The sequence below is a fragment of the Crassostrea angulata genome, chromosome 8 (assembly GCF_025612915.1).
Source record: "Crassostrea angulata isolate pt1a10 chromosome 8, ASM2561291v2, whole genome shotgun sequence".
NCBI classification, from domain to species: domain Eukaryota; kingdom Metazoa; phylum Mollusca; class Bivalvia; order Ostreida; family Ostreidae; genus Magallana; species Magallana angulata.
The window spans coordinates 27,866,844-27,889,781 of record NC_069118.1 but is presented as its reverse complement, the minus strand read 5'-3'; the positions used below and the strand labels follow the sequence as shown (position 1 = coordinate 27,889,781).

The 22,938-nt window shown below is 34.8% G+C and overlaps 3 protein-coding genes across 4 annotated transcripts in view; all 3 read right to left on the bottom strand.

Annotated features, from left to right (window-relative positions):
• Nucleotides 1-11,582, bottom strand: part of LOC128159008 (protein prickle-like) — a 38,176-nt gene extending 26,594 nt beyond the window's left edge. Inside the window, exons 1-2 of the mRNA XM_052822035.1 lie at nucleotides 11,066-11,582; nucleotides 10,767-10,855 (exon numbers count right to left, since the gene is read on the bottom strand). Coding sequence (XP_052677995.1) covers nucleotides 10,767-10,855; nucleotides 11,066-11,152 — 176 coding nt within the window. The 5' untranslated portion in view covers nucleotides 11,153-11,582. The remainder of the gene's footprint in view (nucleotides 1-10,766; nucleotides 10,856-11,065) is intronic.
• A 3,161-nt stretch (nucleotides 11,583-14,743) lies between these two features.
• On the bottom strand, nucleotides 14,744-18,388 carry LOC128161198 (uncharacterized). Its single transcript, XM_052824423.1, has one exon. It carries the CDS (start codon nucleotides 18,292-18,294, stop codon nucleotides 15,418-15,420), a length of 2,877 nt encoding a protein of 958 aa, XP_052680383.1. The 5' UTR covers nucleotides 18,295-18,388; the 3' UTR covers nucleotides 14,744-15,417.
• A 767-nt stretch (nucleotides 18,389-19,155) lies between these two features.
• On the bottom strand, nucleotides 19,156-21,255 carry LOC128160236 (keratocan-like). 2 transcript variants are annotated; one of them, XM_052823533.1, is made up of 3 exons: nucleotides 21,220-21,255; nucleotides 20,680-21,126; nucleotides 20,059-20,194 (listed from the first exon to the last, which is right to left on the bottom strand). In XM_052823533.1, exons 1-3 carry the CDS (start codon nucleotides 21,238-21,240, stop codon nucleotides 20,075-20,077), a joined length of 588 nt encoding a protein of 195 aa, XP_052679493.1. In that variant the 5' UTR covers nucleotides 21,241-21,255; the 3' UTR covers nucleotides 20,059-20,074. The 2 variants fall into 2 exon arrangements, with proteins under 2 accessions (XP_052679492.1, XP_052679493.1); XM_052823532.1 differs by having other exon boundaries at nucleotides 19,156-21,126.
• Nucleotides 21,256-22,938: the final 1,683 nt, after the last annotated feature.

The window sequence follows — 22,938 nt, the reverse complement described above, 5'->3', positions numbered from 1 at the left end:
TTTCAAGAATTGCTCTTATTTTCTGACAAAGTCTTTAAAAAAAAACCCAACTTATATGACCAGAGAAGTGGAAACAAAATGGGCCAAATAAATTAATCTTGAAAAAACTTTTGTTTAATGTCACTGATCGATAGACGAGATGTGTCAATGTTGACCTGACATCACCTTTCTGGGTGGAGAAAAAGGAAATGATATCTGTTTACAGCACATTTGTTGTATATTTACTCATGGAAGACCTGACAGGATCCATACTATAACAGTGTAATTCTCTCGCAAATTTGGGTTTAAAATTGACTCCCAAGTTTACATGATATAGTAGCCTGCAAATTTGTGACACATGTTCACTTGTTAAAGTCGAATCTTTCTATATCTTTTCTAAAGTTAATGCATGCCGCGCAAGATACTGAGTGTGCAGTTAGCATATCAACAGGCTATTCTGTAACTTGAAAATATGCAAACATAACCCAACAATAATAGCAAAACTATATAGTGTTATGAACCCCAAGTACTTGAATTCTGTTAGTGACAACAGGTCCGGAGAGCTTTATATTTCAAAACATCAAAGAAGCCCTAACAATGTAAAGAGTCATTCTTCCTTCTACTTGCTAAATCTGGGAATATCATTCCCTCTGACAACAAACAATATTATTACTATGGCAACATATGATTCAAAGGGCATTTATGCAGCTGTCAGGTTTTGAAAAGCTCTGCATAAAGATTTTTTTTTCCCTTCCAATATCGAAAATGAAGCCCTCTATCATTCCATATGTCAAAATAATAATCGGAGATGTCTTTCCAATTCGAAGTTTTTTGGAAAGTTTTTAGATGGAGGAGCTACTTTCCTATTACTGCCTACTCGCTCAAACAAATCACGAAAGGTCCCATATGCAAAATGGAGATCACTTAGAGAGAAAATGAATCAGTTTCGCGTGCTATTCTGCAAATGCAGATAGCCTATAAAAATCTAGAGTAAGGTTGCACAATATCTCCCGAGCTTGTGAGCTTGCATGTAAATATAAGCAGAAGACGAAAAACATGCCCTGATACAGTCTTATCAAATTCAACAATTTAATGATAGCAGCAATCAGTCATAGGAAATTGAATTAATTCCTCGTCTGATTCTGTTTTCCATTGCAGTTTACACCTCCAAAAAGCAAGCTCTATGTCAAATGTTACACTGTATCGTAATTCACTGCACATAAATATTGCATATGATGGTGGGGAATTGCATTAAAGGCCTGTTGCTGCATCGAAACACATTTTTGACAGTTTATACAAGAGACTTGGGAATTCAAAAGCCAAAAGGAAGATGAACTATTAGCAATAAAGCCTCTTCTTGAGAAATATCACCTCCGCTGGGAGAAATAAAGGCATGTAGTAGCTATATATATATATATATGTGCTGTACCTTTTAATCTTGTTTTCAGTAGTGTTCAAGAATACAGTTAGTCATGTTCTGCCAAAACACTTGATGCGTCAAATGAAACCATATTGTTTTGCTGTAACTAAATTTAAAACCCCTTTTTATCTGATAAATACCTTAATTCAAATTTCAATCCAGAGGACAAACAAGTTCTTACTGTCCGATATTGAAACCAAAGCGACTTCTCTAGCGAAAGGGTTCTGAAGAGCTATAAAGCTGTTAAAAGTTGGGATTACAGATGGCAGAATTTTGATTCTTAGCACATTAAGAAGCCATTTCCTGAATTATTTGATTCGATCAGTTTCTATTCACACTACATGTTATTTACTCAAATGATTAAATCAAAAAGGATATCAGTGTTAATACAAAGTGTAAATATCTCAAAGCCCAAAGTACTGTGAGTTACCTTTTCTCCCATGCTTCATTTCTTTAAAAAGAAATAGAGTCCTGCATGGTTATGGACTTATCTCCCCCCTCCCCCCCGGGCAAACTCAAAAAACCATCGGACACTCCCCCCCTTTGAAAAATATTTCTGGAAATGCCCCTTTCCCATCATCAAAATTTTCTGCAAATCATGACTGGAAAAATTATTGATTTTGTCTTTAAAAAGAATTAAATCAATTCAAATAAAAGTTCTAAGTTCTAGAGATTTTTATATAGAAACTCAGTTAATTACCCTTATAGCACTAATTGCACCAGGTAGCTGGAGTGCAATGATTTGTTACAAAATGCATTTATTTTTTCACTGCACTGAAACAAAGGTGAATCTCGTCAATAAACCTTGCATAATATTAAAGGGAATTTAAAATTCCATAACTATTATGATCATCTTCACTTACAGATAATCAATATTATCCAACATCATAAATCACTTTCACTATTAAAGTTATTAATTTTTCATAGGAGCAGCTCCATCAATTTTTAATTACATGCTTAATATATCAAACCTTTTGAACAACCTACTTCTGCATGGGTATGTTAAGCCAAACTGCATATCAGATATATTTGTGTTACAATGTAAAAATTTGTCACAATGCAAAAAATATCTTTCGACATAACCTAATTAAGGATCATGGCAAGTAAAAACAAATGTTTTTTCACTAAATTTTCCTTTGAAAGATTTATTGTGAATTTAAAAATTCCTCAGAGTTCATAAAAAAGATAAAAAGATTCACAATGGAGAAGGAAAACACTTCATTTCAGACAGCCATTCTATATAGGAAATCTTCGAAACCTTAAGTTCACTCAATAAATCTTAATAAAACCATTAAAGGACTTACTAAAGAAAGTGAAAGGAAAAAAATCTCCCCATTTCTCAGATTGTCAGTCTTTCTTTTGTCAACAATGCTCCCTACAATACATCATTGGCCTCCTTAGCTTACAGATTTGCAATGAAGATACCATGAGAACTGCATTGGTTGAAAGGTTCCTAGGAGTTTATCAAATTATTCCTTCATGTGGGGGCACACCCTGTGGTCAAACAAAACCCAGAAAAAGCCCTGGAGACCTGACTAAATGAAAACTGTCCCTTTAATTAATGAACATCATAACTCATGGGACTCAGATTGGATTTATTTAAAATTTCTTGTCAAGAACATGAGCAGACATACTGAATTGTTATTTTAATATTTAAGTTGACACCTTTGTAAACTTTCCTGTAATTAGTTTGTTCATGCACCCTCAAAGGAGGAAATGAACAGTTTAAAAATTAAACTTATATTTATTGACTTTTTCGAAAATGTATACCAAGATGCACAGACATATTGACATTGCCAGGTAATTCAAATAACCAAAACCCATATTCCTTCTCATTTTGATCTCCAACACAAAAGATAAAGGAATGTGCATGCAAGGCTTAACAACCATTAGGCCTGAACCTGAGCAGTCTCGGTACTCAATCAAACTCGATGCTCAATTAAAATAGGGCAGTCACTGACCATGGAGAGATAATACAATGCTTCCCATAGTTCTTGTGACATCGGCAGAGAATGGAATCCCCCTATCCCTCCCTCTATTGTGTTTCATGGGCCTTTTTGTTTAGGACAGGATTTTAAAAAATCACATCTTTGAGAAATGCAAAAGAATCTCCTGATTGCAATTCCATTCATTTTGTTAGGTGGCACTTCCTATATTTTCCATGTAATAATTCAGCAATGAATGAAATGGTGCAAGCTAGATTTTTTGTTCCATCTCTGTTAATTGAAATTCCCTAACTCTGAATTCAAAGTTGATAGAAGTGAAATAAGAGAGAACCCCCAAATTTATTTCTGGTATAGATTTGATATTAAACATGACCACATTTTTTGAATGCTATGTTATCTATGTTTTATAATAACCCTCATTTTAAGTTCAAATTGAACATTTCCTGCCTTGTCGTATACATGATAAGAAGGAAATTGCTATGTCAAGGTAAACTAAATCTGAACTCTAGGAATCTGTGATAAGGGGGTCCCCAGACTCTGTACCCCCTCCCCTCCCCAACACACACACACCCCTCCCCCAAATAAAAAGGGGACAGCTTCCAGCAATGTAATAAATTAATATTTTATCTCCTTCAAAATAACACCAATTCCTATGGTGAAAAGAAGTAAGAGCCCCCATGATATTTTTCCCCCTTGTGTCTGCCATTCATCAGTCATAAGCTGCAAGCCTCTAAAAATGAAGACCCCAAAATTCCCTGGTTTTTTTTTTCTACTCTCTGTTTTCTGCAGTTTTCATCAAGACGGAGACAAAGTTCTACAACATTTTGCAAGTTTTTAAACATTCCTCTGTTTGTGTAATATGTTAGATGTTACAGGCAGTGAGATTATCAGTAGAAACAAACAAGATCACTGGAGCATTTGTTTCATCATGGGACATGTTGTTCAGGAAAATCCATCAAGAAAGACTTCCCCCCCTCCTACTAGATCCCATTTGACTGCCATTAAATCCTGAATAGTTTTGCTACACAGCAGGAACCCCCTCATCATTGGAACCCATGTGTTAATTTCTCACAGGCAAGCCGGTCACTTGTTACCCATAATTCATTCAACAATTCCATAATTAAGCTTTTAACATGGGGCTATTGAAAATTCATCAGGAAAGCATTCACCCTGGATGGCTTGCACATTTTAAGCCTTAAAGAAAATAAAAGGGAATTGTAACAGAGACAAAACATGGATACCTCCAGAACGATCTGAAGACCATGCAAAAGATCTAAGGTTATCTTTGTGGTGATCGTAAAGGAAGGAACTGCACTACATCGTATCCAGATGGCTGAGACCTCAAAGATGATAGACAGTACAACATTCCACAAACACTATACACGCCTAAACATAGTCATAACTGAGTTGTGAGGGCCAGAGTTATGGGCCCTTAGGTCAGCAGATCAAAGGGGAGATAAGCCACTGTGTAAGTTCAAAAGAAGGATATTTTCCTCTACATGTGAAAATCAATATCTTCAAACAGTTTTATAGCATCTACAAAACTTCTAAGAAATAAGTACTTTTTAAAAATCAAATCAGAGATTATATATATATACCGTCAGCATTTGTTGAGCTCAGCTTCCAGATAAAAATGAAACAATTTAATAGTAATAAATGGCGTACTTTACATTTCAGTTTATGATACATGTACATATATTCTAATCTCTCCATCATTTAAATAGCATCATACATTCTTAAAGCATTCAAAATATTAATAAAAAGAAATCTTTAAAACTGTAATCTATAACACACAGTTAAATCAATAGAATTATCATCCAACCACTGATCGCTGAACTTGTTTCCACTATGTTTTATCAAATTCTCCAGGAATAAAACATGGCTGAACAAGCTGTTTGGTGGTCAGTGGGGATGGGGAGAGATTCCAGTAGTAAGTAATAAATTACTGGCGGCTCCCTCACAGCCTCAACAAGTGCAGGGCATTAAACTGAACAAATTAACCTTATCTCCCCCTCCAGGAATCGACCACTGTCAGATTGAGACAGCAGATAGACAGGGGTAAGCTTACAGTGGTTAGGATAGAATCAAATATTATCAGGATGGTGATGATGATGAAGATCAAGATGATGATGATGATGAAATTATCATTGAAAACAAATTTAATTTTACACAAACAACTTAAGCACGTTTAGATTCATTAATTCCTTTGACCCCCCCCCCCCCCCCCCCTTACCTTTTATTTTTGAAAATTGAGTCTGACAAAAAATGAATGCTAGTGAAAAGAACTATTATTACATTCACATGTAAAACAATTTATCACAAGATAATAAGTCTATAAAGCAAGATAAAGGTTTTTAAAAACTTAGTTGTATTGTGTTTAAGCTAAGGATACCAATTTTTGCTGTCATTTCAAAGCTACCTTATTTCACACATTCTTTAAGAATTTGATTGGCAAGCAGACAGCTATGAAGACACACATGCGTCAAATGGAACAACAACAAAAATGACTGCACACAATTGCATTTTTTTAGACTATTATATTGAAAGGGAAATAAAACACTGACACCGCATGCACTTTTTCTAAAAAGAAGGCGATTGACTATATTATAGTGTCAGTATATATACACAATCTGTGTATTTGCATGGACAGACACAGGCAAAGACTGTGATGTTAAATAGGTATTGTTTATTGCTCACCTGTGACACCTGTCATTTTTATACCTGTATAGGTGTCAAGTAAAAGGCTTGTTAATTGCAGGTGAAAAAATAATTTATCTGGATAATCAAATTCCCTCCCCACATGCTATTGACATGGGCGGTATTGTGTCACTATGATACCAGAAATTACTGAGATGCTTTGCGAATCCATGCAATGTACATGTAAAAAAGAAAACGACAAGTTGGTTTCATATACCCCTCTAGCTGCACTCGACTGCCAAATGCTCATGTCTATAAATTATGCAGAAAATTTGCACAGCAATGGAATGAAAGGTGTATAATTATACTTGTTCCATATTTTTGCACACCTCAATATTCCCTTTACCGATAAACTGAAAAATACATAAGAAGCAGTACGGTATTTGAACCACATATTTTAAAAGATATGATCCACAAGTTTTCTTCTTTTCCCAATGACAGGTTAAAAATCAATTTAATAAGATGAAATGGCAAAATCCCGGGCCCTATTTATATTCTTCCCATTGTGTAACTGTCTTGATCATTTCGTTCAATTGAAACTACGATAGTCCTCAAAAGTCCCCTACTGAAACATCTCTAATGTAGCAAAAACCACAACAAGCCAACCTTTAATTGGATATCGTCAAATTCAAAGGGGGTTTAATATCGGAAGCTCTTTTATCCGCCTAATGATACTAAATTATGTTGTAACTTGACTTAAATTTAACCACTGAAGCTTGAAATGAGAGTCCCTCTGTGTGAAATTCACTAGATATAAACTATATCCCATACATAATTCTACGGCGCTTACATCATTGAGAAAAATGTTAATCTCCAGGAGATTATACCAAAATTATCCCCAAAATGGGATTGTCTGGGAATTCTGATTTTGTAAATGGTAATCAATTTACGAAGAATAAAAGGAATATTGATAGTGTGGTCAACGAGTAGAATGACAAAGTTTCATGTGCATGCAATTATATAAATATGTCATATTTTGAGCACGCATGCAATTTGCTGGCTAAAAAAATTAAAAAGTATTGAAAAGAGAGATATTTAAAAGTGGGAGTTGGTGAGTGGATGTGTGCGTGTGTAAAATCAAATGAAATGTTTAGATAATTATGTAATGTAAACAAAACCCAATTCCATCCAGGCAGTCATTTAATACTGGTAGATAGCAGACATGCTTCTGTGGAATGTTCTATGAAATATGAGTTCAATATATCGCCTGTAGGTGGTAGGAACATTTTTCAAACTTCCATTAATTTAAAATTACACAATTATTCTAGCACATATTTCAACCTTCGAATGGAAACAAAAAAATTGAAAGATGTCTGAGCGGTAGATCGGGTCTTCTGAGCAACAATGTACCCTACATTTTATAAGTCTTTTATAAAGTTTTTTTTTTTTATTAAAGAATGCATGAAAACCAGATCCTAGCAATAGAAATAACAATCGCAGAGATTCGCATCAACTCTCTTTGTGTCCATGCTTTTCAACGGTAGCCTCAAATGTAAACACTGCCATTTTCTCCCTCTCTGTTTGCACAATTTTTTCTGTGTTTGGATGTGGCACCACAGCCCACTGTCTGGGTTTCTTTTCTTTTTGCCCCCCTGTTATGTTTACAACCGAAAATCTCCAGAAACTTTACTTATAATGGCCAGCAACAGCGTGTTTCTATGGGACATAAGGGGCCTGTTGTCCAGTTTGATACCTAGATAAACTTGTCATTACAGCGAAGATAATTATGTACCTACTTAGTAAATATAAACAGAAAATGGTGATAAAAGTCTGTCCTTTAATCAAGTCAAATCTCAATCTGTTCTTTGCTTCTGACACCATTGAATGAACAATAAAGTCCCTATTTTTGTGTGAAAGCTACACATTGGACAATGCACCCAAGTTGGTCAATTATTTAATCAACGTCAATTCTGTTTTATTTACCTTAACGAGACAAAGAAACTTTCACAGATTCTTCAAATTTTTGGGGAAAAAATGAAAAAGATTAAAGGACAGTTTGTTTAATATTGTTTATTTAAGGTGATCTTTTTCCCAACATTTGTTAATCTAGAAAAACATTCACATATGGCAAATGATTTCCAGCCCCTGAAAGTGACCAGAATTAAGAGATTATCTTTAATTAATCTCCTTGATCTACATAAAACTGTCTGATATATCTTTCCACTAATCTTGAGGAGAATGGTGTCCACTTTTGAATACCTGTCTCAACAACATGGCTTTGAAAGTAATTACTTGCATAACTTATTCTATACTTTCACACCTTGACCCCACAGGTATCAAAGCCAGAGGGGCCATAAAGACCTAATTGCCCCAACATAAACAGCTAAGGACCATCATCATCAGACCAATAAATTCACACAATAAACCCACAATAAAATCATTAAATATTGGACAATTGATGAATTACAATGGCCTGGTGATAAAGGGGAAAAAATTACTTGCTAAGGAAACAGTGGCCAATAAAAGCTGTCCCCACTGGAGGCCGTAACTGACCAACACTTAGGGGGTCAGGAGCTGTGAAATAAGTGATGGGACATTACCATCAGGTGAAAGGGAGATAAGGTGTGTTATTATCTTCCCTACTTTTTTTGGAGATTATCTGTTAAGATTAGTACTGTTAGCTCACTGGAAATCACACGCGCATAAAATGTAGCACTTTCCTGTGTGAAATAAAAACTGGACTGACGCAAAACTTCAAAATCAAATAAACAGTCCACAATGATGGGCTATTTATATAATATCTATTTTAGTATGTACATTATACAAATATATACATAGAAACAAGGGAAAAGTAAGTAAATATTTTCCATCAAATATACAGTTTGATATATACAATAAAGAATTATTTTGAAAATTACACTGTCTCAATCTATTTTCTTCCTGGCTTGCACTTCGTTGTGTGCTTAAGTAATTTCCTTTGATTTAGGCGGAATCTGAAACCCCTTTTGTCACCAATTGTTTAAATATTTTATCAAGTTTTTAGCTCTCTACTTCATTCATATCTGTAGGCCCTTTCACACATTATGGACTCTATTTTGAATGGGAGTGATTGATACAAGCTTTGTCCAAATAGTTACGATATAGATATGAATCGCTGTGTACACTTACAGACCTGTATAGGCCACGAATTCTCAAGAGTGACCAGTGTTTGCCCTGTGTCTGCATTTCCTGGTATTAAATGTTTCACATTAACCCCTTGCCCTTGCCAACAAAAAAATATTAATCATAATTAATTTTGCATCCAGACAGTGTCATGGATATATCCATTAATCAAATCATTTGGAGATCAAAATGAGAAGACTTCAGACATTTTGACGTCATGGGAATAACTGTTACAAAGAAAAATTCATGTATTAATGTTTTCTCTTTCTCCTTTTTCAACCTTCATCCCTCTCTCTATCAATATGTCACTTAATTGGATTCAAGTCCATTCCTCACTCCAGATTTGGCGCAGATTACTTGTATATGCATGCTCTCTCTCTCTCCACATCTGTTACAGTTATTTGAAAAAAATATTAATTCACATCAATGTCACCCCCCCCCCCCAAAAAAAATGTTACGTAACCTGCAGATCACAGGATGTACATATTTACAAACCAAACAGATTAATTCTCTGAGATTATTATCTATATGTCTACATGTACCCTAGGGGAAGTATGGCTATCTGAACCAAACCAGAATCAAACCCTCTGATATCATTACTAATCAATCATAATTTATTCATCATGTACATGATCAAGTGAAAAGATTTTATCTTAATCTAACATAAATATCCACATATTATATAGCTGTGCTGTAAATTACATGCAATTTATGACATGGGTTTAAAATTTTGTAAACTAGATAAATATATATATATTGGTATACATTAACAGTGAACACAGATTGAATTTGTGCTAGAGTTGGAATTAAATTCTGAAAAGAATTTTCGTTCCAATGCAAACTAATACAGGACATATCGTGTTACCTAGCTGAGACACTTTTCGGAAGGCTGTATGCATTACCCTTACTCATTTTACTATATACTACAGCAGGGGGGTTTTGGGACCAGTTTAATTTGGGCTTTATTTATCTAACGGGTGCCTTTTGGAGAATAGCCAGCTTAGTTTTTTAACAATTTCATCATGTTGGTCTTAAATAATTTGTCAGGAAATGTTTGCCAAAATGCATTTTTTTTCTCTGTATGTCAATAAAAGTTAAAATGGTATAAATTCTAAAAAGCCTCGGCCCACTAAATAAGTAAATCTTAGTGGAGAATAGATATACTGTATTGCTTTAGCTTTTGTGTGAATTTGTCTGAAAAGAATTTCCACAGCAAGTAATCTAAAACGCTTTTAAAATGCTCCACCTTTTTCAGTGCTATAACGGATGATCAAATTATGGCTCCCAGATAGGTATTTAGAATTAGAAACGCAACGGAGATATAAAGTTTCCCTCGTATCTTAAAACTAATGCTACCAGCAGCAGGTGTATACTTCAACTTCATGTATACGTAGCAAGCATTAATTCAAAAAAAAAAAATTGTACATTTAAGAAAACACCAACAGTCCCACAAAATGCAAAAACACCTCCAGACATAACTTGATTTTTTTCTTCTAAAAATCAGCAAGTTTTGTGATTTTCATCTTTAGTAAAAAAAAGAAAAAAAGAAAAGAGGAATATGTAGTAAAAAAATAACTTGAGTGTTGTCGAAGGGCACCTGCTTTTCTGAGTACCTAACTCACCTCCAAAAATGAAGTTCAAATCCTGGACACAGTTCTCTGCAGTTGGAGCAGGGTTTCCCAGCTGATACTTGATGTGCCAGGGGTGGACTCTGTGTTAAATAAAACAGAAATCACTGAAAAATATGTTACAAAACTTCTCTTTGAGGTTTTATGCATTAATGAGAAGTTCTTAACCTAACCAGGTTGTATAATTATACACAATCTGACATTTTTTGTTCACTGTTGGACCCTAATCACTACTAGCATATTAGGGGTATATGTACAGTAAAATACAGAATACGATTTTTATTTAGCCTCACCGTGGTATAAGTTTTAGGTATGACCCCCGAGTCCACGGGTCTCTCCTCCTCATCTATCATCGCACCCCCAAATGTGGCCATTTTCATCCCCCAGTAAAATATTTCACAGATAGAAACCACATCAATTTAATTAAAACGAATAAATTAAAAAGAAATTATCCTGATTAAAATCCTTCACTGTTACCAACTGTGCACTACCGTCATTTCGCCCTGTTAGCGGTATTTTACACGTGAGGAGAGAAGATCTACAACCCCCGTCCCGTTTTTCACAATGCGATTCGATAGTTTCCTCTCTCGAAGGCGGGATTATCACAAAAATTAAAAAGACAAACTCCAGAAAATAAACTCCGTTAAATTCCTCCCATGCAGTCTGGCTACTCAAGTTAAAACTTTCTATTTACATTCACACCATTTTCTGTTGTGGTGTGTTTTAAAATAAACAACGCTGTGTGATCACACATCTTGTCTTTCCTCAGGTGGAAATCACGATTTGTTTTCAATGCGGGTTCAAATCAGCTTAGCCCCGCCCACAACGCCAAAGAAGGACATTCGGAACCTCTTGGGCCGATTTACTACCAACCGTCATGCTGCGTTGAACAGCTTACAGTATAACCAGAATTACAGAATATTACGAGAATGGCGAGAAGTAATCGGCAATATTCCTGATTTTGGGGTATTTTTTTTTAAATACTCAAATATGTAGACTCACAATTCAATACTACTTTGTTTTTATACTTTATCAGAGATTGAATAGAATATTTTATACGAATACATGTATTTACAAGAATAATATACACTTATAGGTGCATATAAATACTGACACATAGCCAAAGTAATTTTTATTATTCATTTTTTTGGGGGGGGGGGGGGGGAGGAGTCACTTTATTGTGTTCTCATGTGACGATCCAGATACTAGCATTTGGGAAATGATAAAAAGAACAAGAGAAAAGAAAGATAACTTCGATTGCTCGTAAGAATCAAGGAAATTTTTACGCGGAAGTAATGAGTGAAATACATTCTTTAATATGTAACTAGACTTTGATTTAAACCGTGAACACAAGTTGATTTTAAGGAAGAAAGTAATAATGTCTTATTTCATATTACTATGCAATTTAAAAAAAACAAGTCAATTTGTTTTTACACGCTATATTATTTCATGAATGCATGCATTAGGCATATACATGTGTTCATCCTTAAATTATTAATATTTCTTTCATGTATATGCATGATAATTGCATGATGTATATAAAGTTGCAAGACTATGAAACATTCATAAATATTTGTTTACTTTCTTATTTCTTGAATCACACGCAGTTAATCTGTTTGTTTTTTTGTTGTTGTTGTTTTTTGTTTGTTTTTTTTGGGGGGGGGGGGTCGTTTTTTAAAGATATTTCAGTGTTTAAAAACAGTTATTAAAGATATATTTATCTTTCACGTACGCGTGTATCCCCCAGTTCAACTCATTGAGTATGAATGTGAAAGAAGGGTTCATGAATTTTATAGTATCAAATCTTAATTTAATTAATAATTTTCAATGCAGTTTAAAAAAAATAGTTTATTGGAGTCATTTCCCCGAAATATTTTAGAATGAATTGAACTACTCCGGTAAACGTTTTGATTGATTAAATTCTCACCTGAGGTTGATTGGAAACACCGTTCAAACTGGACAGATATCTTTCCACCGTAGATATATAGGGAAGGTCATACCCCAGGGGTCGGCGCTTATAGCTTTCCGCCATCGTCTCCTTAAAAACTTTCACTCAGTTGTATACACGTCATATGTATACACATTTGAAGTCAAAACGGACACTCCGCCGTTACAATCTAACAACTTTCACTAATTTACATATATTCGTCAATTCAAACACACTCAAAAAATTAACAGCAATTAAAACCAAAACGTTTGCTGTCTGTGTGTAAAACCACTTTATATAGAAGAGCTATATTCAAAGAAGGGAGTCTAACACCGTTTTCTTTGAGCCAGGATTATAGGATTATATCTCCTGCTTATTAAACGATTAGGAGGGATCCGGTGTCCCCTCAGGGAGAAAAACAGTTTCACCACTTCTTCATTTGCGTTTAACGGCCGCAAATAAAAATCTCTTCGTTACACAATGTTTGCTTTATAATACTGAGTTTTAATCCCATAACGTAATTTTGGTCCTCCAGTTCTATTGCGGAACCCGGTCCCCGTTGCATGGTCGTAACTCTGACAGAGATAGCGTAAAACAAGAATCTCCACTAATGGAAAAACCGCCATTTTCCGCCGAAACGTACATCAGCCTTGGAAAATAAAGAACATTTTACATGAATTATAGATACGTTATTCCGACAGCTAGAAGAAAGTTGGATGTCACTTCTCGAGGTTTTCACAAAAACCTCTCCCCGCGATGCGTAATCCGTCTTCTCTTTGAATCCCAAAACTGTTAATGGGTGTCAGCCAAGAAGTACGCCGGGGGTTTATTCAATAGGTCTCTAATTTCATTAACACGTTAATAAGATTTAAAGCCAGTTAATTAAGTTATATACAAATATATCTCTCTCAGCATTGGTCGAACCCGCAGCTTATGGTAAAGTTGACCCATTCTGGCACTATAATATACGCCACCCTAGTTCTCATATTCGTGCGGCAAACCGCGATTAAAGGCTTATTAAAACCAAACGATTCCATTTATGTAAACAGATGTATATATGTATGGGCCCACATAACACGGCAATGTGAAAATGGATGGTATATATATAAAATAGATTATATCTATATGTATAGATATGCTAAAGATGATTTAAATCTCTTGCATTTGGTGTGTTTGATATGATGACAGTGATTTTTTTCTTTATTCCGATATTGTTCTTTTATTTCAAATCCTCGATAAACATTTTAATTTCTGTACGTGAAGCACCAATGCACCTGCCCAATACACAACACATGTGCTTATGGCATAGATAGCACCCTGGCCTTTCCATTATTATTTTTTGGAAGAAAAGAATTCAGACGGCTCCATGCTTTTCTTATTTGTAATTGTAACTTATTTGTCTTAGCTGTTTTTAAAAAATTGCGGACACTTATTTTTTTTTTTTTTGTTGCCCGTCGAAAAATGCAATTTAATAAACTAAAAATATTACAATAAGTCAAATATGCTTCATCTTCTATTAAATAATTTGCAAATTAGAATATATATATATATATATATATATATATATATATATATATATGAAGAAATTAAGTTACAGACGACCCCAGAATACGAAATATAGAAGGTCGTCATGAACCAGTGAAACCAGTCAGTTTAAGAGTAATTTCCCTTTTCAAAGGAAGAAGTGTGTTGTATCATAGCTGTTGCATATTTAAAATATACAACACCCGTAAATGTATATGTCAAATAGTTCCAGGGTAAAAACATCCGCCCGTGGTTTTTTTTTTCTGCCTGTGTATTTTGTTTTTGTTTTGTGCGGGTTTTTTTTTGGCTTTTTTTTGTTTGTTTGGTTGTTTTTATTTTTTTGGGTTTTTTTTTTGGGGGGGGGGGGGGGGTATTCTTAGTTTTGCCCAAACTGGTGCGCTTCTAAAGCAATGCCACAATTTCAAGCATTTTCGGGTATTTTTTTAAAAACAATTTAAGTCATTTTTAAACATGTCATAATTCAGATGCATACACAGATCGACTTAAGAAGTTAAGAGTAAAATTATGAAACAAAATTCATTTTTTATGCTTTATGTAAAAAAAAAAAGATTTATGTACAATAAATTCTTTTGACATATTCCATGAACGTTAAATAAGAACATATGAAATACTTAAAAGTTAGTGTATACGTGCAACGAGTTAAACAAAACAACGTACTTGTACATATACAAAGTGTTTATCAAAACATAATTATACATGTATATATAAAAAAGATCATCGTTCACAAAACGGACCCCCACAAAAAAGATGAAATATGTTGAATAATGATGTTAATGATTTGATTGATATTTTGGCTTTCAGTCACAAATAAAAATACAGTGAAAGAAATCGAAAAAATAAGAACAGATCGATGTACATATAGATAAATGTAAAAAAAAAAAAAATTACCAAAAAACCCACACAGTAACAAAGTACAAGTACACTACATATTTAACAAATATTTTATTATGCAAATAAGTACATAATAGGATTGGAAATAAGTACACTTCACCAGTGCATGTCTACCATATCAACAAGAACGCACCACAAAGCAGGGAGATCAATATATTCTGACTGTTGACTGACAAAAATGGCAATTATTAACATCAACACCCTATAGGAATTCTAGAGGATTATTGTTTCTCAAAATCTCTCCTTATATACTATAGTATTAAGAATTAAGAATATCCCAGATTACACATCCATTTTTTCATTTTCAAGCCTTGTCCTGTTTGACATGTTGATGATCAATACATTTATCTTATTCTCGTCGACTACGTCTCCATTGAGCATAGAAACACTGTCCGGGTCCATCTGCGGAGAAAATCTTTTCGGATAAGTTTCCTCATTTCTCTCAAAATCGTCGCTCTCCAGCTGTAAGTTATCACCATCAATGTCTCCATTGAGCATAGAAACACTGCCAGGGTCAATCTGCGGAGAAAATCTCTTCGGATAAGTTTCCTCATTTCTCTCGAGCTGTAAGTTATCAGCAACCAAGTCAGCCACTGGCCAGTTCTGTTTGTGGTGTCTGATGACGTTATTAAACATGTTTTGAAAACTAAGACTACTCGTGTCAATTTCTATGTCAGCAGGAGGCTTGAAAAGAACGTTTCGGAAGATCCACGGCAAAAACCCACCAGCGAGCGTGGCTAACATTTGGTTGACCCCAGACACAGAGTACTCGTTTCCAAACGCCATGACGACCACGACAACAAAAAGGAGAAACAGAATAATGGTCACAAATTGACGCATTGCTCGGATCAAGTTCTTGTACAAAGATCCGGGACATCCCACGTGATCCATGTAGGCAGCCTTGAAGAAGAAAGTGCGAGTTATGTATGGCTTGTCTTGGTTGTCAAGAAACAGCAGAAGTCGGGGAATCGTCCATTTTAGGACGCCATTTGAGACACAGAGAATTGGGTTTATTGACGTCGGTTTGTCACCATGATCGTCAACACTGACTTGGAAAGCAGTGTTTGGCTGTACATCAGCTGTCTGCCAAGCTACCTTGTCCACATCTTCCTTCACTTTTGCCAGAAGCGCTTTGTTGATGGCTTCATTGAAAGCTTGGTATTTTTTGGTAACGCCGCCAAAACAGTCTCGAGCGTAAAGCGTTAGCATAAAAAGTAACGAGACGTGCTTCAGAGTTTGTGAAGCATTCAGAATGATGCCTATTAATGTGTAAACAACGATTTCAACAAAGAAAACTATCACTTCTACCACCAAAAGAACACAGGAAAGCAGAGCTAAGAGACTTAACAGAATAACGATGAACTGAACAAATCGGAACCAATGTGTTGATTTCACCGGCAGTCGCGCTACAGTTTCTTTACGCAGGAGACCCACGACACCTATCTTCTCTTTTAGTGTCGTAACAAATTTAAATTCGGGGAAAATAACAATAAATAAATGGCACAGTAAGCGAATAGCAATATTGAGGGTCGGAATGCAGTAAAAGGCCAAGACTAGGGCAATGACCGGCAGAACAAAAAGCCAGTAAATGCCAACAACTACTAGACCAAGGACTCCATATTCTTTCAAAGGATAAAGCATGGTTCTTACTGCCCATCCCACTGATTTCGAGTAAGAAGATTCGTGCATGTCCCGGAAACATTTTCGAAGAACCAATTCTAAGTTTCTTTTAATTTCTGATGTGAACATTTCTAAAATTCCGAACAAAACAGCATCCAAAGCCAACACAGCATAACAAAATAAAAAGACGATGTGAACAGGCGTGAGAAAACTAGTCAAGCTTCCAGGGAAGTATGCATAGTGGATGTCTAACTTCCTGTCACGTGCTGCCTTATCCCTATCATCATGCTCGTTGTCCTCGTACCGGTAAAAGATGGCGATTCTAATGATCCACGGGACGATGGCCAAAGCAAAGGAAACAATAAGCATTAGTTTTTGGAGGCAGCGGTACCACTTTATGTGTGTAACTCTCAGCGAAGATCCTCGAAAAGGCTCAAAGATGCTGCGATGACAACATGTTTTTAAACAATTTTTTTCTCGGATCTGACAGCGGAAGAAAGCATCGTAAATGGATCTAATAATTCCAACAGGGACATCGTTAGGAGGTATGAGACGTTCACGCTTGACATCTAAATGAATCTTGGAAAGACGCATAGGATAAACGACACCGTCATCCATTTTTCCTAATTGTTTCATGAACGAATTCATCGAAGACAAGAGGTCAATATTCACAACATTTCCTGCAATGGGTCTGCCAGTTTTTAGGTAAGTTTTTTTTACACGAACCTCAATTTGGGTTTTGCAATCGAATTCAAATTTCAGTGTTTGATACTTATCCTGGTACCATGATTTAGGAATGAGATAGGGACAAAACATAATCACAATTAGATTCAAGAAGTAGATACAGTAAAATAACATTTGAACCCAAAAATCTTTTACCAATTCCTGACAATCCGTTTCCCCTTTTGAATTTTTTCTGCAACAAATATGATAAAACACGGCGCGCTGCTCGTCGTTTTTAATGTGCATGTTACATATGTGTTCATTATCACCCAAACTTCCGCCCCTTCCATCGGGGGAAATTTCTTTAAAATCGTTCAATAAGATATGTCTCAGGCCGTTCTCTATTTCCCATATAGTTCTATTCAGTAGACATCCATTTGGTTCCTCCATCAACTCTACCTTCATTTTTTCGGTGCCATATGTTAGCGTGGAAAGTGATAGTATTTCGAAACCCGTCTTTAAAAACAAAATCCCTTGACCATGCCGACCAGTGCTCCTCTCCCAAAGAAACGGTTTGTAAATGTCAGACTCGTCTTCCCCTGGCAACTCTCCGGAATGGTTTTGAAAGTTAAGATTAAATATTATGAGTTTGGTTCCAGCATCTAGAAGTTCCTTGATGTCATGTCTCACCATTTCGGACACAGGTTTCACAGTACAGTTTCTTGACAGTGTGACCACACTGTCCCGGTTTGGATACACGTACGTATAACTTGTCAAGCCTGGCGTAGTTTTGTCCAATGTATTATTTTTTTCAAAGCCCAAAATTGGTCGAGCACATAATATGAAAATTGCAAACACAACCATAAACACCTCCATTTTCCAGTGTTTTTACTTTCTGTTTGTACACGCTTTAAGCTGTATTACATTTAAACCGCTAAGGTTATGCCTTCATGGCATGACCAATCAAGTGGAAACACTTGATATTTAATTGATCATATGCAGCACATTTAAGGAAGTTTTAAATGCCTTTTCCAAATGTATTTAAATAGACACAGTTACGGAGAAATGTTTTTTTTTTTAAATTCATTTAACTCAACAGTACCTCAGTGGTTATTTCCGAACGAACTAATTTAAACTCCATTGTTCTGTAGTGTATCGTTTGTAATATTGAATCATCGAGTGGTAAACTCACTTACGGACACACACTGGAGACGCTCCTCGATTTTAATGAAAATTATTCCTGATTTGCATTTTAACCTGTGAATCCTCAAAAATACAGAGTACATTACCAGGCTAACTTTGGAGTTAGAATAATTTGGTTTTCTTTATAATAGCATGCAAAATGCAGTCGAGTGCTTATGAAAATATAATTATATCCAAATAAAAAGAAATCATATATTAACATGAAATTTACTCATGGAATTACGTAGGTTGAGGGCAACTCCATGATAATTCAATTTTTTATATGTAATTAATTTACGAAAATGTTTGCTGCGAGAAAAAGAGTGTGTGTGTGTGGGGGGGGGGGGGGGGGGAGGAGCCCCTTATGCAACGTGCCTGCATTCGTGAACTACATGTACATGTATTTAGGACGTAAACTGCGAAGAAAAATAGTTCTATATAAAATACTTGTAAAATGCTTCCAAGATTCATCTTTTACTTAACATTGATGTAAATAATAACCACCAATTCGAGAGTACGTGTAAACTCAAATAGACATCAAATTTCAAGCCAATTTGTTTCCAAAATCAAATGATTAATAACATTTTCATGTGCAAACCTGTTTTTTATATTCCATGACATTAAATATCAAATCATGCAGCACAGCTTTAATTAACAATCATGACTGAAAACAGAACACCGTTAGAACGCTCTCATTCCTAACGAATATCAATTTATTTAAGTAAACAAAAAGTAATTATTGTCATTTGTTTATTTTGAATCTGAGAGGTTATACGACTATCAAATTTATAAAATGACAATGTGACTGAGAAATATTCCAATCCTTGAATATGTAGAGTAAAAAATTGTAAAACACATATTTTTAACAGAACACTGTTAGAACGCTCTCATTCCTTACGAATATCAATTTATTTAAGTAAACAAAAAGTAATTATTGTCATTTGTTTATTTTGAATCTGAGAGGTTATACGACTATCAAATTTATAAAATGACAATGTGACTGAGAAATATTCCAATCCTTGAATATGTAGAGTAAAAATATGTAAAACACATTAAAATATCATTAGATAAATTTAACTTTAAAAAACAATCATTTTATATATACATGTACATTGTGTTACTATTACCATAAACACATCAACATAGATTTGTGAAACATTCATCGACTTAAGGACATTTAGGAATTTGATCTGTAATGTAGATCATCAAACTGGTTCCATTAAGATTATAACAAGATCCATAAAACGTAGGAATGCTTTTCCAAGACTTGATCCACCCAATGTTTTCACAGGAACACTCAACTTGACATGAGGTCATATCCACTGTTTGAAGAGACAGTGCTTTCTTTAAAGCTTTAGGTACTGTCGTTAAGTTAGAATGGTCTAATGCAATGCTACCCAGTTGTTTATTGTTCAGAAAGGCATTTTCTGAGATCAGTGAGAGAGGATTATAGCTTAAGTATAGGACTCCCAAGTTAAATAAACTGCTGCAGTCGCCATCTTGAATTTCCTGAATCTGGCTGTTTGTTATTGATAACCCTGTCAGTGAATCTAAGTTGGAAAGTACAGAAGGAATGCTGGTGAGTCTCGTACCACTAAACGGTAAATAATGCAGATATTTACTCAAATGTTGCGGAAAAGTGTCATCTCGAAGATAAACTATTGGCTCATCTCTAACTACTATTCTTCCTATTCTAGTCGATTTTGAAAACATGGATGGCAAAGTAGTTAATCCGTTGTTTTGAAAAGTTATCGATGTTAAAAATGGAAAACCCCGAGTTATAGATTTAGTGATTGTGTTTGCCGATAATTTTTTATTTTCCTGGAAAATCATAGAAGATATATTTTGACAATCATTTATAGAAGGTGGCAGTTTTGTTAGTCCGGTATTATAGAGGTTTAGGAACACCAAGTTATCTTTAAACGTAGAAAACGCGTCCTCTGGTAGCTCGGGATATTGTACATCGTATAAATCTATAGAGAAAATATTTATAAGAAAGTTGATATTCTTTGGCCATTTCGTCATCGATTTAGATCCAAAACTGATTAACTGAAGACAAGAAGTAAGGTTTCTGATCACCGTTTCTGTTAGATCCACCATTGGGTTTCCTTGAATGGACACGGCGGTTAGTTGCCGAAGTTTTCCTATTGCGTTTGGAAGCTCGGTCATACTGTTGTTTTCAAGATGCAGATAATTCAGGGAGTCTTCACTTCCTTGAAACGCGTTCTCGCCAATTGTGTGAATATCGTTGTTTTCCAAGGAGAGAAAGTTGACCTTTACATCACTAAAATAGTTATCAGGAATGACCTCGATCCTGTTGTCATCGAGATAAAATGTCCACTTGCCCTCGGACTTTTGAATAGGTGGCAGCTCAGGAAGGCTTTTGTTGCTACAGTAGACGATCTGTTGATTCCCGTTACACTCGCAGGGCAAGGGCAGAGGGCAGTCTGGTGGCGCATGCGTAGTCAATGTCAGAACGGTCTGTATACAGACAGTGGTAAACAGCAATAATCTAGATTTTGGAACCTGAAATAAAAGATTTAATAATCTTTGGTATTTATTCACTTATACTAATTAATTTTACAGAAAAAAATTAATCAACGAATAAAACGAACTCACTTGATGAACATATTCAGCCATGATTGTACAGGTATAGATATAATAAACTTACTTAGATAAGGTCAGATAAGGTACACTTGAAATAAGACGCAATTTCTATATCGTCAGATTTGGAGAGAATTATGCTCATCCTATGTTGTAAAGATTTCATTTCTGTTTAAATTACTTGATGATAAGTTATGTGCACAATTTTAACCCCTTTGCCTGAATATTAAAATTAGTTTTCTTAACAAATACGTTAAACTATTGTATAAGTTACTTTGAGTATATATGTTATGAAACTAAGAAAAAACAGTGTTGCTAGGCATGTGTTTCAATTTACGTATTAATTAATTTCATTTGCACTTAAATATAAAATCTGACATATTTTCTTTGAATTATTTTATTTAGAATTACTTACTGTGAACCAAATTTTCAGATATCTTTAATTATAGGCATACTTTTTATAACTACAACGATCTTGACTGTTGTATATTTGTTTTCCTTGATAATGTCGTACTTTTGGACTTGTGGAAGGAAAAAATAATTATTTGATAGTCTAACTATAGTGCATAGACAGATTGGTGCTTGGTAATAAATTTGAAATACATTGAAAAAAATAAATGAATCATCATTAGAGTCGTTGTTAACTTTTTTTGAATTTATACTCATTGTGTTGTATAGTTTTGACTGTAAACCTTACCAATTAAAAGATGGAATTTAGGTTGGGGGGGGGGGGGGGCACAGCTGCAGAGGACAGGACCGACCCCACCTATCCTCCCCACTCTAAATACATACTCCCGTGACTTTACTCCTTTTTTATTCAGCTGTCATCTTTTGACAATCTGTTCTTCTAATTTGTACATACAAAGGTATCTAAACAAACATTTTATTAAAAAGAATACCAATCTATATATAAATTACAAATGCAACATGTTTTCTTACTTCATCTGCCAATCGAAAGGCATCGCTGGGGAATGTTTGTTGAAAAAGGATGCTGCAGTTTCTATGCCGTTTTTCTCTAAAGGAGTTGCAGATGAATTCGATGCTAGCCGTTTTTGCTTGCAAAGTTGTACATAAAGCAGTGTATAATTAATTTATGTGGAGAGTTTGCACTAAAAGACCACGAAATGAATTTGAAAATGGTTACACGCTTTCACGTTTTAGAGAAGGAGAATCTTCATTGTTGTGGAAAACAAAATTATTTTGATATTAACGTTTACAGTCAGACAATTTCTTGAGAACTGTTTTTTTTATTTTTTATTTTTTTTTAACCAATTAACTACACGAAATGAGTCTGTATTGAACCGACATTCAGGACGCCATACTTATATTCCGTAATAACTGCTTGAAATAAAACATTTTGCCAATTTTACCTTATAGGTTTTTTACTATATATAACCGACATATTGAAACATTTTTAAAAATAATTTATACACATTTTAATTTAACAACAGTTTACCTTATCTTTAATTTGGAATTTTTATTTTTTAAAAGGGGGAGGGGTGTTCTCTACTTATGTCTCATATAAATCAAAATCTTAAAACCAATGTCTTTAGATAGTTCTTATTGATAACTTTAAATAGATTTAATTGACTAGCCGGCCGACCCCGTGTAAATATTCTTTTTCGGGGGATAGGGGTTGTCCCAAATTTGTGGTAGCGATGAGGATGCTTTTCGAGATAGTTTCTTTTTCCAGATCTAAGAAGATATCTGAAGCAGATCGATCGAACTCTTTAC